The sequence below is a fragment of the Microchirus variegatus genome, assembly GCF_963457635.1.
Source record: "Microchirus variegatus genome assembly, chromosome: 4".
Classification (NCBI taxonomy): domain Eukaryota; kingdom Metazoa; phylum Chordata; class Actinopteri; order Pleuronectiformes; family Soleidae; genus Microchirus; species Microchirus variegatus.
Window position 1 is genome coordinate 29,875,171 of NC_139805.1, and position 17,709 is coordinate 29,892,879.

Genomic DNA, 17,709 nt, shown 5'->3' on the forward strand with positions numbered 1-17,709 from the left:
TTGATTAGTCTTTTCCTTTTTTATCTTATTCTTCTCTCTTTTTTGCTTTCATAACTTTATTTTAATGTCTGTCCTTTTATTTGATCGTATGTTTTTATTTGTATCCCTTAATATAAGTCGCTTTCGTTCGTCTTCCAGTAAATTACGGCAGCCTTTACATTAACCGGTGGAATACTGCCCTCTACTGTTCGACAATGTTCTTCTTCGTGTAATAATTTCCGGCAGGCTTTACACTAACAGGTGCACTGCTGCCCTCCTCAGTTTGAAGTCCACATGTGAAGGTCCGTATTTACAGTTGTGGCTCGCGCATTGTTACACGATTTCACGTGACGCATACGCGTGTTCTCGTGGTCACATGACTCGAGTTTCGTTACCGGTTCCTCAACGGTGACTTCACACAGTCAGCCTGGTGTCGGTGTTGGTGCCGAGACTACCTCTACTACTCTCTCCTCTCCGCTAAAACTCTTCCACCGCCGCCGCCACAGAGTCACTGATGGCTCGCAGAGCTGCGCTGCTGGTTGTTCTGCAGCTGCTGGCGGTTCTTCTGCCCGCAGTGTTCGCGGGAGTGTTTTTCAGCCAGAAACAGCCTTGTTACGTCCGAACACCGAGGAACCAGAACTTTGGACTCAAGTGAGTTCGACTTTGTTTATCTTGTTTCTACATGAGTCAGCAGTTTTTGGAAAAAACATCAACAACAACACACAGTTATTGAAACTGGTTTAGCGTCAAACAGCGAGCTAATGTTTGCCCATTAAATAGCTCTAAAGGTGCCATATGTAAGAATGTGGCCAAAAACAGTTACTACACTCAAATTCCAAAATACCAAGGTCTTTTAGGTTTCGTTTTCTGACGTAACTGGCAACCCGTGGTTGCTCGGCAGCTGAGACTCTCTACTGACTGCAATGATTGGTAGACGGCGGTAGGTGGCGCCACATGCCAAAACATGATTTCAAAACATAAACATAATTTTCAGTCTGCAAAAGATTTTTTTAATGCAAATATTTTGTCTGTACTGTTGTTGTTGGTGAGTTTAGTTTGTTATATGAACATTATTCCTGAGTCTCTGTGACATATTAGGAGGATTTTATGGCCAGATGATTTAGATTTATTACATAATGCACCTTTAAATGGTACAAAGGTAAGTGCTGAACTGCCAGAGTTTAAAAAATAAAAATGAGGTTATATAAAACTGAAAAACAACGTTTCAGAATCAGTGGCAGCTCCTTTCAGGGGGGGCATTATTTCTGATAATGATTAAAGTGACCCATTCAATATGTGCATAAAGAAAGACAGTATCATTGTGTTGTTAGATGATTAACAGTCCTCCTTGTGTCCACTAGATGGCAACTTGATAAACAAATATTATTTACATGGATCTAATGTATGATGTAAAGTAGCTAAACAGGACACAAGATGTGTCCAGCAACCACATAAAGACAGGGGCAGCATATTAAGTCAAGTATTTATTAACTGACCAAGGATCAAGAGCTTTCACAACGTTTACCAGATACATACAACAAACATATGACAAGATAGTGCAGTCAAATTATTAATTTAGTGTAAAGGAAAGTGCAGAATTGGATCTTTACATGTGTTGCTAAAGGCATCTTAGAATAATACTTTCTTACACAAAACAGTCCGATTATCCGCTGCTACAAGCCATAAACAGCTAACACGTATGAAAGCGTGAACTCCGTGGCACTGGTCAAACTACGTGTACTTATCCGTTCGTGCTGGGACCGATTAAACGAGCACAATCGACCGTTTATTTTTAAAACGGTGAGCTTCGCTTCGCTCAGCGCGCCGCGAACAACTTATCGAGAGACGTGAAGTGAAGAGAAATTATCCCCTCCTCTCTTTGCTCAATTTTCATATGACGTAAGCACGTTAGTGCATGCACATAAATCCTCATTAAAAATGCATTGGAGTCAATGGGAGAATTTTTGGACGATTCTTCACGTCAGTCAAATCGCCCCAGAAGAGGCGGAACCATAAAACGTGACATGAATCTGATGATTCTGATTGGACAATGACAGATAATATGTCTAGAACACTGATAATAACTACCTTTGCTGGCAGAGAAGACTGAAAGGAATATTAATACTAAGGATCTTGGAATTGCTGAGGAGAAAATTCTCTTTCTCCTCCTAGTTGGGAGGGCGTCGCCCAAATCGTCCCTATACACCGGCCGCCCCTGTTCAGAATTATACAAAAACAAAGCTGTTCTGCATGAATGGAGTTGGTCAAGCCTTGGGAGTTGGTTCTACCAATTCAAAACAGCTGTCCCTACTTCCTCGATTACTTACTATACTAACTACTACTCTGTAGTAAGGTTACTAAAAGTAGTGTTGGAACACACTGTGGTGTCAGACCCTTGTGAGCATCATTTGAACAGTACTGTACTGCATAAGGTATTGTGTAAGTATGAAAAATGGTGAGAAAAAGGCAATTAACAATGGAAGAGACGGATAGAGTTAAAAATGTAGGTTTTTCCTTCAGAGAAATTCTAAAAAAAGAGTCATTGTATCAGTGAGTACAGTTTCCTTCACCATCAAAATGCACTGAGAAACAGTTGAACACTCATGACAGGAAGAGGTCAAACCACAACAGAATCAGAAGACAAGTTTCTGTCGCAGCTCACAGGACAACAGCTTGAATACAATAGTAGTCATGGTAAGCCAGTTTCCGTTATATTATATATAACTCATCATCACTTTTTACTCACATCACAAAGTGTCACATGTTGAGGAAGTGAACAGTTCACTGTAAACTAGTAATTGTCCCTGAAAGACTTGAAACACAGCTTCAACACAGATAGACAGGACTTTTTAGTTCATGTTTTATTAATATTCATAGAAGGTTCTAAAACAGGACATGAACAAAATGCTATTTGTCACCTCCTCGTTTCCAGTTTCCCCAGTTCTTTTAAACAACCTATATTATACAAATGAAAAGACAATTTTGAGAGGAATTTTGAGGTGACTTTATTCAAAAACATACCGTAAAATTACTTGATATTTGCTTTATAGTTTTTCTCAATGGTTTACACACAAATACTGGTACTTGAGACACAATGACCACAACAGGTAACTCATGCACCAACCCCCTGAACCAACTCTGCTAAACTACAAGCACAATTCCTGCTTTACACTCAAATTGCAGTTCTAAAACACACTTTTTTCAAAACACTACACACAATTCTCTGCATTTGCCACAATTTTCATGAAGAAAATCTCCTGTTTTCACAAGGAACAAACTGTCATTCAAAATACTATAGTTAATTTTCCTACTATGCAAACTGACTCATCACATGGGAAAACACCTGTCACACAGGTTTACAATTTGCAGTCAGTGCGTGAGCATAAAAGGGTTCTGTTTTGTATGTAGACCACTGTATGTGCAACTTTGTGTTGGTTGGGATGTACACTGTGAACATTGTTTTTGTGGGAAATAAATAGGAATAAAATAAATTTGTTAATGTGTATTTGTGTGTTTTGAGTATAAAAACAATCCATTCATTATGTACCGCTTCATCCTCCAACGGAGGGTCGCAGGGTGACATAGAGTGATCGGCGGAGTCACACCCTGGACAGTTCACCAGTCCATCACAGGGCCTATAAAACAATCGAGAAAACAGTAATACTAGTCAGTGTCACCCTGAACAAGGATCCATTGATGTTTTTAACGCACCTGTTAAGGAATAATTTAGGAAATTTAGGAAATGATCCATTTGCCCTAATGCACTTTGACACTGGAAGGGATTTTCAGGTGAGTTCCATTTGCCCTTGTTGGGGGGGGGGGGGCATTTAACAAAGAAATCATTAAAACAGAGTTATTTTGGTTTTTGGACAAAACAAGACATTTAAGAACATCATCACTTCCAGGTTTGACAAAGACAGATCAACATTTTCTCACATTTTAAGGACCACACAAGTATTGCAAATAATCGTTGCCGTTGCAGCTGTACTTACATGAGGTATTTACTGTGCGAGTTGTCTTTCCACTTGAAAGTTGTGCATTTGATACCCAGCTCCGCTACTCCACATGACAGTGTATGCTTGGGCAAGACACTTAACCCTGCACATTGTTGACAAAAACTGTGGTGTAAAGCAGCTTTGAGTGATCATCAGGACTAGAAAAGTAATATGCAAATACAGATTGTTTACTCAAACCACAGACTGTTTTTTATTGGACAGAGAAACTCTTCAAGAGAACAAATACTTTAAAAATCAAATCCTTGTCTGTTCACAGGACTGCTCCTCGCCCCCATGAATATTTAAATGTGTCAGATTTGCCCAAATCGTGGGACTGGAGGAACAGCAATGGTGCAAACTATGTCAGTACAACCCGTAACCAGCACATCCCCCAGTACTGCGGCTCCTGCTGGGCTCATGGCAGCACCAGCGCCATGGCAGGTATGACTCATGACATATTTCTCACAGGGGAATTATCAGACATGTTTGATCAATGGTTTTAGTTCCTCTTTGGCTCAGAAGGACAACACATCATTAGGGTAAAACTAACCGGTCTCAATGCAGTCTAATTCCAGCTCATGTTCCCTATTAGCGTGTGAATTGTGCTTTGTACTCTTTATTTATTTAGATTTTTTTTAAATTTCTATGTTTGTGCTCTGTTCAGATCGCATCAACATTAAACGTAAAGGAGCGTGGCCGTCTGCCTACCTCTCTGTCCAGCACGTGATCGACTGTGGTAACGCCGGCTCTTGTCATGGAGGAAATCATCAAGGAGTTTGGGAGTACGCTAACAAACATGGGATCCCAGATGAGACCTGCAACAACTACCAGGCCAAAGACCAGAGTGAGCATCACACACAAATCACAGGTTTCTCTCTCTGTCACTGAAAGCGTGAGTCTGAGGTGTGCGTATGTTGTGTGTTCCTCTCTAAAGAGTGCAAGCCCTTCAACGAGTGTGGCACCTGCACAACCTTTGATGTGTGCAACATCGTCAAGAACTACACACTGTGGAAAGTGGGAGATTATGGATCTGTGAGCGGGAGAGAGAAGATGATGGCCGAGATCTACGCGAGAGGACCCATCAGGTTTCCTTCATGCTTCTCTCTACTACTGTCCATTCAATTTGTTTAGACACTCACTGGCCACTTTATTGGGCACACGTGTCAATCAATAACACTTTTATCTGCAATATTTTGTATCGCATCAGCTTTATATCCACGGAACCATTGTTTTAGGAGCATTAACCCTTTAACACCGAGCGTATCGCACACGACACGTTGTTGCACTTTGCATTACCGTAATTACCTGACGGTTTGTGCTGTTGGAAAAACTTCCAACGGTTTCTCAAAGCTGAGAAGTTGCACATCAAAGCCAGCACTGTTGCAGGAAGCCAGAGAATCAGTGTATATGACACCAGAGAGGAGAGAGTTGGAAAAGCACCTGTACATAAGTTTCCATTTTTGACAAAAATTCAGCTATAGTATCTCTTCTCAATTAAACTTTTTGTTTTCCTACAATTTAAATTGTTAATACAATATTTTAACATGCAGTAAATTGTAAATAACTGCCAGATATTGGACGTTATTCTGGTAAAAAGGGCACTTACTTACTCACAGGATAATTTTCTGGCCTGTTTATGGTTAAAATAAGCACAACAAAGGGTTAAACAATGTTTTTAGAAAAAGGGTTACAAAATGAAAAAAAAAAATTCATCTCAAAATGCATCCCTTGCATTTTTGTGCAGACACAACAAGAAATCAGTTACTAATGAGTAGGGCCCTGTGCTACATTCACCGTGTCACAGCCTCCTGCTCAATCTGCAGGAAACCACAAGACACAGAGTTTGCCTGAGGAACAGAAATCTTTTGAAAGTAAATACAACTGTAACAGATATCCAGTCATCTAGACGTCTGTTTGGTTAAGACAAGGAATAAAAAAGTCTCACAACAATTCTGTGCCACAAAAGAGTGCAAATAACAAAAAGAATGAAAAGAATTCTGATAAACGGGACGGACTCAGACACTTTTCTCCACCACAGATGACAGAAAAAGACCCTGTCTGGTTCATTGCCTTTCACTCATTCTCATTACCTCTGCTACGACCTTCAAAGAAATCTCCCTGTTCAAAAAAACACCAAACCAATATGATACGTAAAAGTTCAGTGTCACATTCAGGATGGATTATAGGTAGAGATTGAATATTCTACCCAAGGATGGATTATTAAATGCAGGCACAGGGCTAAGCATCCTCACTACTCTCCTTAAGTCTTCACTATGATGTTGATCATCTCAATGTTTTAATGGGGTCCTGAAGCCAAATATCACTGGTTATTATGCACCGTCTTTTTTTGCCCTCTCAAATAATAGCTGCTGTAGATGACTGTACATTCATGTCTTCTCTCCATTGTTTCACCTTAATGTCATCTGTGGTGCCTGTTGTCTTCAGCTGTGGGATTATGGCCACAGAGAAGCTGGATGCGTACACTGGAGGCGTCTACTCTGAATACTACGAGGAACCCTTCATCAACCACATCATCTCAGTGGCAGGGTGGGGCGTGGAGAACGGCGTCGAATACTGGATCGTGCGGAACTCCTGGGGAGAGCCGTGGGTACGTCCACATCTCAAAGATAATGTTTAGGCAGTGAAAGTAGTTTGATATCTCATCTGTGAAAGTAAAGAGCTTGTAAAGGTTTATCGTCATCAACATTCCAGCAGAGTAGGGACAGAAAGAAAAACAGATCTTAGCCACTTCACTCGAGTCTCACTGACTAAAATCTACACCCACTTAAGTCTAAGGTACCTCTAGAATATGTTCACTGCCTTATGTCACTATGAGACAGTCTTTCCTGGCTGGAAACTGAAGTTTGGAAACGGATAACTCTCCCGCACCAAAGTCCAGAGAGAAAATGAACACTTTTAGCTTGTAGGTATGTTGGAGCTGCTGGTCTACTGATGTCTCATTTGGTCAGTTTGTGCCTTTGCTAAAACACCCAAGTCACAAAATAAAACATTACTTACTGAGGCTGTGGATCAACAACCTCTGTGTGCCGTAATGTAAAATAGCTGATTTTCTCTGTGGACATTGGTGCAGGGTGTGTAAGCCATTTTAAGTGTTCTTCTTTCTGGCTGCTGTGTTTTCAGTTAGAGCGAGTGTTCAGGTTCCAGGCTGGTTCACAGAAATGGCCAAGCATTTGCCGACATGCTTAAATGTCTTTGGCTGGAAAATGACTACGACAATTAGACAGTTATCAGAATGAGTCGTTTCTGCTTTGCTTCTCTCTTCTCAGGGTGAGAAAGGTTGGCTCAGGATTGTGACCAGTGACTACAAGGGAGGAAGTGGCAGCACATACAACCTGGCAGTGGAGGAGGACTGTATGTTCGGAGACCCAATCGTCCCTAAAGACTACCTTTAAAGGACAGCACACACAGTGCCCGAGGATGCTAACACATGCTCTTAATCTTGTCCCGTTTCTGGAAGTGGGGAAATTTTTATGTGCAAAAGCTTGAAAAGGGAAGTTCTGATCATTTTTTTTCTCCATTTTTTACACTTGAAATCAGGTTAGGCAAATTTCAGCTACATTTTTATACCTGCTTCACAGTGAAGTTTTCAGACTTTCAACAATCTGAATTATTTTTAAACCAGGGAGATTAACAGACAGATTTACCCACCGTGTACCAAATCTGCTTTACACCATCAAATACATACACATGGAGCATTTTCAGATTTTTCAGTTTCCTGTCTTGTTTCTGCAGCTGGACGTAGGGTTTTTCTACAAAAACTTAATAAGTGCCTTCTTATATGTTCTTCATGTCAAATAAAGCTTTTTGTAATTTTGTTTTCATGCCAAACAATCAACATGTCACCGATCCACTGTGCCAATAAACAACACCTGAAAGGGAAGGTTCACACAAAACCTGTCCTGTTTCAGTCTTTTAAGTTAAAATGTGGTTACATTGGCCATAATTGTATGTGACAACAGTTAACTAATCCTGATCTGTTAGTAAAATCACAGGTGTAAAAAATTAAAATGATGGTTGAGTTCCATTAGCTTCCAGTTTCAGGGTGCATAATGGTTCAGTGTTGACTGTTGAACTGAACAGAGCCATGGTTAATGTGATCAGTATCAACTGTTAAAAAGGCCCATTCGCTTGTGTTGTTCGAGGGTGTTTTTACTCTGGTCCCAAACAGTCTTGATTCACGATGAGGAACCAGTTCAATTGCAGTGCTTTTGACTTATTTCAAGTTTCAGATAGTGATGTACATTTGGTGATCACATCTTACACAAGACACCATCTATATGAACAGAGTGAATGGCATTTACAGTATGTAGAAAATCAAAGTTTAAAAGAAAAGCAGTAAAACTACATGTTCAGGTTTTTTATTTTAAAACAACTCAAACTAACATAAAATACAAAAGGTGAAAAAGAAATATAGCTGCATCCTCTCAAAGCCTCTTCTGTCGTATCATGAGACCTTTTCTTCACTCCATTTGACTTTGTGTCATCTCAATAGAAAACAAGGCAATCAGAAAAGGCAGACTTCACCCCATTCACGCAACAAGTTTCTGGCGGCCTTTGTTGGTCATAGTGGCAAGTGCAAGTGTGGAAGCACAAAGTGAGCCACTAAAAACATTACTTCACTCCCACTCGGTGGGGTGACGTGATAATCTTCATTCTCTTGAAACTGAAAAGTTTGTCTCGTCTCCGAGTGAAATGAAGCAGAGCACTTGTTAACATCGAGATCACAGATCTTCTGTCCTTGTTTGGTCGTATTTGTACAACGTCCGTCAACTAAGTTTTTTTAGTCTTTATTTTTCCACATCAGTTGATCATGATGAAATTTGACTTGCAATGAGCTGGGGAAAAAAGTAATAACCACATTAATTGTAAAAGAAGTGGATGATATACAGATTTTTTGTTTCCCAGTCCTGTGCGTGTGTGTGTTAACATCACTCCATGAATAGTTGCACATAAAACATTTCTGTGCTGGTTCAAACTAGTTCAAAATGTAAAAGCACGTCACTCACCGATGAACTCGGCGACAGGATCGTGTTCTCCCTCCGCGCGTATGGTTCCTGCAATGCTGTCATTCTCCAGGATGGGCAGGAAGAGCTGAACAAAGTCTGATGTATATGGAGGTGCGATCACATCCAGCACCTTTTAAAAAACAGTACTGGAGTTAGTTTTCTGATGGATGTTTTTGTAAATAATAATTTGTTTTTTAAATTAAGAAGTCTTCCAGTTTGAAAAGTGGAGGAATGATTCTATATGACATATGAGAATATGTCTTCAATTAGCTGATACTATACAGTCAAACCTCCACGACCATTTTCAAGGCCGTGTATGTTAAATCAAAGCTCGAGACGTCAAGGATCTGCAGGAACTTCTGCGTTGCTGGGAAATATTTATAAGTCACACACATCTCATTCCAATAAGATGTCACTTTTACCTCAGTCACAAAGTATCTAATGAGGGAAATATCTGTGTTGAGTTTCTCCAGACACTTTCGAATGTAACCAACTACAGGAAGGACGTAGCCACGACTTAGCAGATGAACCATTCGGTCCAGCAGAGTCTTCTTCAGTTCCAGCTGAAGGGGGTGGGGGTGGGGGGGAGGTAAAAACAACATGCAGTCAGCTGAGAGACGGTACATGCACTAACAAAGAAAGTGAAATGAGAGGCATCCATTTAAAGCAAAGTTCACACTACGCAACTTTCAGTCAGAGGATCACTGATTATTTATCCCACACTACATGATGGCTGATCTGGAGTATTTGCAGTTGAGGAAGAAGCAAATTAACCAGAAAACATTCACATTTAAGAAGCAGAAAAATACTGAGATTGTCTTAATTATTAAAAAAAGCTCAATGATCAAAATAACTTCATAATCAATGAATAATCAATAATCTTCAGCCTTATTGTGAGCTATGCTCAGTACACACCTGCTCCATGACGTCAAGCTGAGAGTGCTCCGTCTCAAAGAGTTTGATGAGCAGCTGGAGGACCTGTGGGTGCAGCAGCTGGTGACACGTGCAGATCTGTGCAGAGGAGGAGTTCATGTTTAAATCCAACACCTGGCTTTGGGACTCGAAATCAAGGACAAACCACTGATCTTTGTGGCAGGAATCTGGTACCTCGTCCAGCAGAGCTAAATGTACAGGAGTGTGATCAGTCTGGAGCTGAAAGTAGCGCGGCTCAGAAACCGTCCAGTCCACCCACTTTAAAACACCCATGGCAACGACTGGAAACCTGAACGAGGAAAGTCATTATTACAATTTCAGTCGCTCCTAAAATCTGCTTTTGAGTGGATATAATTTTATCCGGCTGTTGTCAAGTTATTTTTCAGTGTTTCTCTAATCAAACACATTGTTTCCTTCTTTATGAATCTGGAGTTGCAGGTGGTGCAGGGGTCGTGTTCACTCACCGGATACACTGGTACAAAGTACCGAGTTCAGCCACCAGCTCTGTAGCTCCTTTGTTCTCATTGCAGCACAGGTTGTGCACGGTCTCTATCGCCTTTGAAGTCGACTTGTGCTCGTCTTTATTTATGTTAACTCGCTTGTTCTGGGAGTGAACAGGTGTCACAAAAGAAACCGAGTGTAAGAAGCTGGTGTGGAACCAGGGAACAAAACAGAGACAAACAAGGATACATGACATTTACTATGGCTATATTTACTATATATTATTCTAACCCTAACCCATTTTACTGCTGTAAACACGTCTGCAAGTGTTTTTTGCATCACCATGTCTGCTTAATTTCGGTGCTGTTCACATGCATTGTCTTTTGTGCACACAAATACTTTATGTTCAATGGAGATGCACAAATGTGCGTTGACACCCCGTCACACTGAGATGAAAATATCCCCCAAAAAATTGAACGCAGCAGGTGCTTTCAGCACGCATTTTGATATTCGGACCAAAGAACTGGATCAAATTGTTTTTCGTCAACTCTGAAATGAACTTTGAACGTTCCAGCATGCAGACTCCTGAATCAGCTGGACAAGAGGATTAACCCAGACATGGCAAGTTCTTTCTTATTTTTCTTGACACATGAACATCCACAGTCTGTGATTTGGTTTTAGTTTTAATGCAAACATTAATTAAGTGATGCTGTTTTTATATATATATATATATATATATATAAAACCAAGTTTTATTTGCTCAGCAACGACAGGCGCAACAAAGGAGCAACCCCACCTTGGTTAAAAACACCTCTGGCTTATTTGATGTGTTTTAAGCAATGTGTTTATGAACAGTTCCTTACAGAATTACTAGTTTTCTGTACCTTTTTCCACGTCTCAACCACACTGGCAGCGTACGCCAGGATATGGATGTATTTGTGTTTATGGTCTTGGTTGATCTTTGATCCAGGCTTAAATAGTGACTGCATGAACAGGTCCAGGAAGGCGGGCACTCTGATCTACAGACGAGAAATAGTGTTTCACTGAGCAGCACTTTAACAAATATTCCGTGAACATAACCAGGGTCAAAGATGTGCTGTACTCACCAGCTCCACAGGAGGAGGGTCCATGCTACTGAACATCTTGAACAGGACTGTGATATCAGCAGGATTCAGGGCTCCTTTAGACAACATGGCACCCAGTGCTTGGCACGCTCGAGGGTAAGCCGCTGCTGTGCCGAGTGCCAGGGTTATCTGACTGGCATCATGACCTCTGACATATGAACCACAGAACTGATGTCAACAGTGAACTTTGTATACATGACAGTTACAAACAGGCACACAAACAAGCCCCAAATGTTTAAATGGGCTTTGAAAGAAATTGAATTACTGTGTTAGCCTGACTAAAACAGTACCATTTCTGACTGAAATGGTACCAAATTGAATTTCTCAAAGTTAACACACTAACACACTCAAATAACGTGACTGGAAATTTAATTTCTACTGCATGTATACGTTCAACTGGACCCAAGCTGGCCGACATGTATTGCACATGCTCTACACATCCCATCACTGAGGTTTGCTATGGATACAATAGAAGAAGCCAGCAAACGAAAAGCAGACAACTCTGAGAAAACATGATAAAAATCCAGACCACTGTATTTTTGGACTTATGAAGAGACTGGAATTATGCTCTTGTCAGCTTTATTTTTTTATATTTAGCTACCAACAAGACACCATGCTGAAAGGGGGCATATCACCACCTCGCGGTGTGGAGGCAAACATACACTACTTGAACCCTGGGACAAGGTCAATAGCGTGTGGTTCTTAAGTTGGGACAGTATCCTCAGCCAAGATTACTGAATCATGTTGGTATATGAATTTGCCGATTTAAATCCCAGTCGGTTCATATTCTACATTATAAATGATTCCTTGTTTTATTCAACAAAATCACCATAATTCTGTCCCTGTTACTTTCTTGATACAGTAATCACTTACACTTGATCGATTTTATTAGGTGAAACTACACAGAACAGATGTCACACTGAAAAAGTGAGCTGTACCTCTCATGTGCTGACTTCTGCACTTCTTGGCCGATCCTGCGAACAGCTGAACCACCTTGTTCCTCCTGAGACAGGATCGACATCATGGCCTGGGCAAAGAGGTAGGTGTGTTCACCATGACACACCATCTTCTACAGGAGAGAGGCAACGACAACTCAGCAAAGATCATCAAACACAGAAACAGCAAAGAGATGATACCCTAGTAATTCTTTCATCAAGGCAGAATGTCCACAATTAAGGTATGTAATTGTCAGTCATATGACACTGTTAGGAAAGACAGATTCTCACATTTTTTTCAGTCAGTTTTACATGAAAAATAACTCGGAATTACTTATTAAATGCTACACTCAATTCAAAAGAAAAAGATATGAGGTACAAACCTATGATAGCAGATCCTTGAAGAATCTGATATTTTATATCAAAGTTTACATAGTGCAAAATAAAGGTTAGCCTCACAGCAAACTCTGGCAGGTTCTTCTCCAGGTTCTCCTCTCCTCCATCCAGCAGAGTGGCCAAAGACGTCCTCAGTACTCGAGAGAAAACCTCCAACTGCTGACACGCAGTGGACACACTGGTGATCTCTCCCTGGTAACCAGCATCTGAAATGAGCTAGACACACAGAGGAAGAAGGGTGAACAAACTGCTTAGATTGAGAAAATACAAACAATAAAGATGTGTTTTAAAATTGCTGTTTTTGAGTTGTTTTGTGTAATTATACCTTTACAGTGAAGTTGAGCATGAGACAATCTGGGTGAGCCTCTGCCAACTTATAGAAGAGATCTCTCCATGTAGTGTGAGCGATCATCTGCTCGAGCCACGCAGGAGTCTGGAAACACAGCAGACTCGATTAGTTTCAGATCCACACAAAAAATTACAATTATACTAAAAATAAATCAAATGGAGCTCATAATAAAATATGTTATATATAACCTTGATGACCAAGTCTTTGGCATTAGATATACAGTATTTGAGCAGATCTCACCTCTCCCTCAACAGTGAAAATGGAATCTGCTTTCTGGGGGTCAAAGTGCTTTATCAGAAGACTCTTGAGGTGATTTTCAACCCGCTCTTGTACCTGAGCAGGCTCTACACCTGCAGTAAAACAAAGACAGATTAATGCAGATTAATAAACAACAAGGAAAATGTTTCTCCTTGGCACAGAGTTGATTACTCAGAAGATAAACCAAAGTCTATGTCTTCAATTTTTATTACCTACCCATCTGGATGAGCCATTCTGCCAGCAGGTTAACAGTCTGAGCCACAGCAGAGTAATTTTCCGACAGAAGTTGGATGACGTGTTCTGGAGAACCACCAGCTCGGAAATACCTGTGAGAAAAAAAGCAGGATTTCTCAGAGGAAATGTATGACTGAAGCCTCTCTTCCTTCTTCACAAATGTTAATTTCATCACCTATCTATTAATTCTCCAGCTGTCTGACAGTTAATCACATGACTATTGAACAATTCACTTAATAGGCTTCAAACTTGGCTTGACCTACTAAGGGTGTGCAGTGCCAATTTTGACATTGTTTGGATAGGAAAGCAATGGAATGGGTATAGGTCCTTGACTTGATTACTTCAATAGCTGTTGACTGTGTCAAATATAGTCACAGACAACAAAAAGTGGATAATGTACTGTATTATGTCACTATTTTGCTATGCCTGCAACCAAAACTCAGTAAACAGATGAAAACATTTGTTTGGCAGAAATGACAGCAATATCACCAAACGGGAAGCTTCACGCAAGTGCAACGAGCCATGCACACGACGCTGAGCGAGCTGAAGCCAAAGACACAAGAACTGCACTAGTATTGATTGTTCTCGTTTTAGAAAGAGGGATCACGTGTGTATGAGGAGACAGGCGCTCACGCTTTAAGGGTGTTGAAGATTGCAGGCTCCATGATGTAGTCCCTGCTGGAGAATTTCTGCAGACAGTCTTCCTGGACCTTTCCGTCATCAGCATAACCTTCCTCCTGAAAGATAGAAAGTGTTTATGTTTCCATAATGTTCTCCGTAGAGTTGCAACAATTAATCCATTAACCAATTAGTATTTTACATTTTTAATGAATAGCCAAATATTTGGGTAATTGATTAATTGGTTTGGTTTGATTTCGTTCAATTAATCAGATTTCCACTCCTCAAAGGTGAATACTTTCTAATTTCTTTGTCCCTGTAAGACAGTCAACTGAATATTTGGTTAGAGAACAGATCAAGACATTTACTGGACTAGAAGAAAAAAAGATCGATCGATCAAATATTTATTAATACTTAACAAAATCCCTTCAAATTTGATTTTGACAATCAATTCGTCATGAGATAAATTAAAATTAAGTTATACGATTCCCGCATCTTAAAGATGAATATATTTCCTGGTTTCTCTGTGACACTAAAGTGAATATCTCTTGACTAATTTTGTTGACAAAACAACATAGTCATTATTTCGTGGTTTGTGAAACAACAATGAATCAGCGAACTGATTACTCGGAAAAATTAGTCAAGATATTAATCTCCGCGTCTTTGCAACTTTTCGATAAGTCAAAACAGTGAACTAAATGTTAACTAAACATCTTTGCTTATATGACTCATTATGAAGAGTTAAGCATAACAACATCGAGCATGTTGGTTTGTGTTGCAGAACAAAAAGTCTGGTGTGCTTTAAAAAATAATGAATAAAATCTACAGACAGATGTAAAACTGGAGTTTTGTTGAGACGAGGTAAGCATGTTAGTTAGCTTGTAGCTGATGTTAGCCAGCTAACTTGGCTGTTGGCTGAGTTCAGACTATGGCGCGGGGCTTCTCTTTAACAGTGCAGGTGCACTTGTTTTCACCACCACCATCATCGGCACATCAGGTATGTGCAGCCTGAATGTTAATATTGAGTTATCACAGCAGCAAACCAGCAGCTGCTAGTGCTGCAGCAAAGCTAATGCTACTTAAACGGCAGCAACAAGTCGACCTCTCACCGTGCTTCCCTCCGTTCCTTCCCAGTCTCCTCCGCCGCTGTAATACTCTTCGTCCATGATGACGAGGAAAGCAGGTGTTATGTCGGTTGCAACAAATCACCAGAGTGTGTTTAATATGGGTGTAAACGGGTGAAACGGGGAAAAATGACAACCCGCTTAGCTAGTAAGCTAACAACAACAACAACCGGAAAATGGCGAAGCGGTGAACTGCAAGCCACGCCCCCTAATCTCAGGGTCTCATCATCAGTATGTTTGGACTGTCAGGTGCAGCTGAGCTCTCTCAGCACAACAACACATTTATTGATTTGTTACAGTTATTTTGAGGTTTTATGTCATCATTATGCAGGTCACAGGTTTCGATGAAATACCAGCAGTGTGCGAAATTATATTATTATAATTAATAATCGGGGGTCCCATCTCCCATCATCTACTCTTTGGCATGTTGTTAGAGTTATACACACTTCAGTATTTTGTTCTAGGCACGACACATACTTTAAAAAAAAGACATAATTCCATTGGTAGTAAACATAGGTAAACAACCGCTACTTTTTTTATACCACTTTACTTAACTGCAAGTTTATTTAAAACACAACCACAAACACAAATAATATATATTAGTTCATAATGCAAGATTTGTCACGTGAAATTAAATGTGGGTTGAATAACAGTCATATCAAATCAATAACTAAAGATGATAAGTAAACTCGGAAATGTAGTATCTTTACAATACAAAAATAGTGATCAACTTAAAAGTACTGTTGTCGGTTTAGCAGGAGGTCTGATTTCCCAGCATGCAACACTCACGTTGTGGTTCAGAAATACAAAATAAAATGTAAAACAAAAACAAAAAGACGAATAATAGATACTCTGGTGCTTATTTGCTTGACCTTTATGTAGCATGTGTTGCTGTCAGGGAGACGGTGAGATTGATGTTTAAAAACACCACAACAAAGTTTACCGTGACATGTAACGCTATATATATACGCCGTGTTACACCATCTCATTTCCGTGGGCGGAAGCTCATTGTAGAGGTCACATGCTGAGTGCTCGTCACTCCTCCAATCACCTCGGGGAAGGTCTGAGACAAGAGCCAATCGCTACTCTAGCAGGGTATCACCTGATTCGGGTGAGCGAGTGAACAGTAAACATGGTTCTACGTGAGCAGCTGTAACAGGAGATACCGTGTGACGCAGCCTTGACAGCGCCACCCGGCGGATGTGGTGCTCACTGGATTGGAACTGCTCGCGGCTGGCAACTGAGTGCGATGTATGAGTTGGTGCACGGCATCAGAACCCAATTCAGACTACTCTCCCCCCACCTTTTGTTGTTGCTTCACTTAAAGTGTATTTTAGCTTCTTTTCAACTCTAGAACACCATCGCTCAAATTCAAAACACCATCACTAACGCCGGGTGATTTTTTACCCGAGATAATAAATACACCCAATAAGTACTTGTCATCAAAATATATCAAAACATGACAATACATGACAAATTTGAGTAGTGCTCTTTTATTTTAAACTGTGTCATGTCAAACAAAATGAAAGAAAAGCATCACGAGGGGACCATATAAACATGCTCCAAAATTACTGGAAAATTAGGAATTTGGGAACAAAAATAATAATAAAAAAAAGTAATGAAGAGGAAAACTTGGTTTCCATGAAAATCACATAAATGTATTTGCTCGGGAGTAAACCACCCGGCAATGGTGTTCTAGGGTTAAGTAACTGAATTAAATATTAAATGTTACTCGGATGTCATCATGATATATTGCTTTTTATTTAAGAAACTAAAGAACTATAACAATTATTCAAGTAAAAGTACTTTAAGATAATTACTCAAGTACCAATGTTTACCACCAATAAAATGATGTCTTGTTTAAAAGTATGTGCCAAAATCTTTAAAAGTGTATAATTCTAACAACGTGCCAAAGAAGAATAAAAAGACCTGGTGTAACACCAGTGGTGTTCCATCGAAAACTGTAACCTGCATAATGAGGATATAAAGCCTCAAAATAACTGTAATAAATCAATAAATGTGTACTGGTCAAGCAGTGGATATACAGTATACCTAACAAATGCAAAATCACAGCAGAAAAGACAGTAAAGATAATAATAAAAACATGCATTTCAAATAAAGTACACTATAGGAAGATATTAGCAATAAGACTAGAAAAAGTTTAAAAAGAAGGCACATGTCAACAGTTTCCAGAATGTAAAGAGTATGGATATTTTATTTGAAACATTTTTTTATTTAATCTTTATATTTAATATGTGAATTAAATCAATGGCCCATCATGGGCATCCCTGCCTTT

The 17,709-nt window shown here is 39.9% G+C and overlaps 2 protein-coding genes across 2 annotated transcripts; one reads left to right on the forward strand and one right to left on the reverse strand.

Annotated features, from left to right (window-relative positions):
- The first annotated feature begins 281 nt into the window (after positions 1-281).
- Positions 282-7,876, forward strand: ctsz (cathepsin Z). Its single transcript, XM_083888762.1, has 6 exons — positions 282-630; positions 4,252-4,415; positions 4,639-4,818; positions 4,909-5,059; positions 6,420-6,582; positions 7,262-7,876. Exons 1-6 carry the CDS (start codon positions 494-496, stop codon positions 7,385-7,387), a joined length of 921 nt encoding a protein of 306 aa, XP_083744888.1. The 5' UTR covers positions 282-493; the 3' UTR covers positions 7,388-7,876.
- Positions 7,877-8,403: 527 nt separating this feature from the next.
- Positions 8,404-15,548, reverse strand: nelfcd (negative elongation factor complex member C/D). The gene is made up of 15 exons (XM_083887840.1): positions 15,399-15,548; positions 14,305-14,408; positions 13,654-13,763; positions 13,420-13,529; positions 13,156-13,263; positions 12,894-13,046; positions 12,438-12,568; positions 11,482-11,647; positions 11,260-11,394; positions 10,399-10,538; positions 10,109-10,223; positions 9,917-10,012; positions 9,424-9,564; positions 9,002-9,131; positions 8,404-8,830 (listed from the first exon to the last, which is right to left on the reverse strand). The coding sequence occupies exons 1-15, from the start codon at positions 15,453-15,455 to the stop codon at positions 8,796-8,798; spliced, it is 1,731 nt and encodes a 576-aa protein (XP_083743966.1). The 5' UTR covers positions 15,456-15,548; the 3' UTR covers positions 8,404-8,795.
- Positions 15,549-17,709: the final 2,161 nt, after the last annotated feature.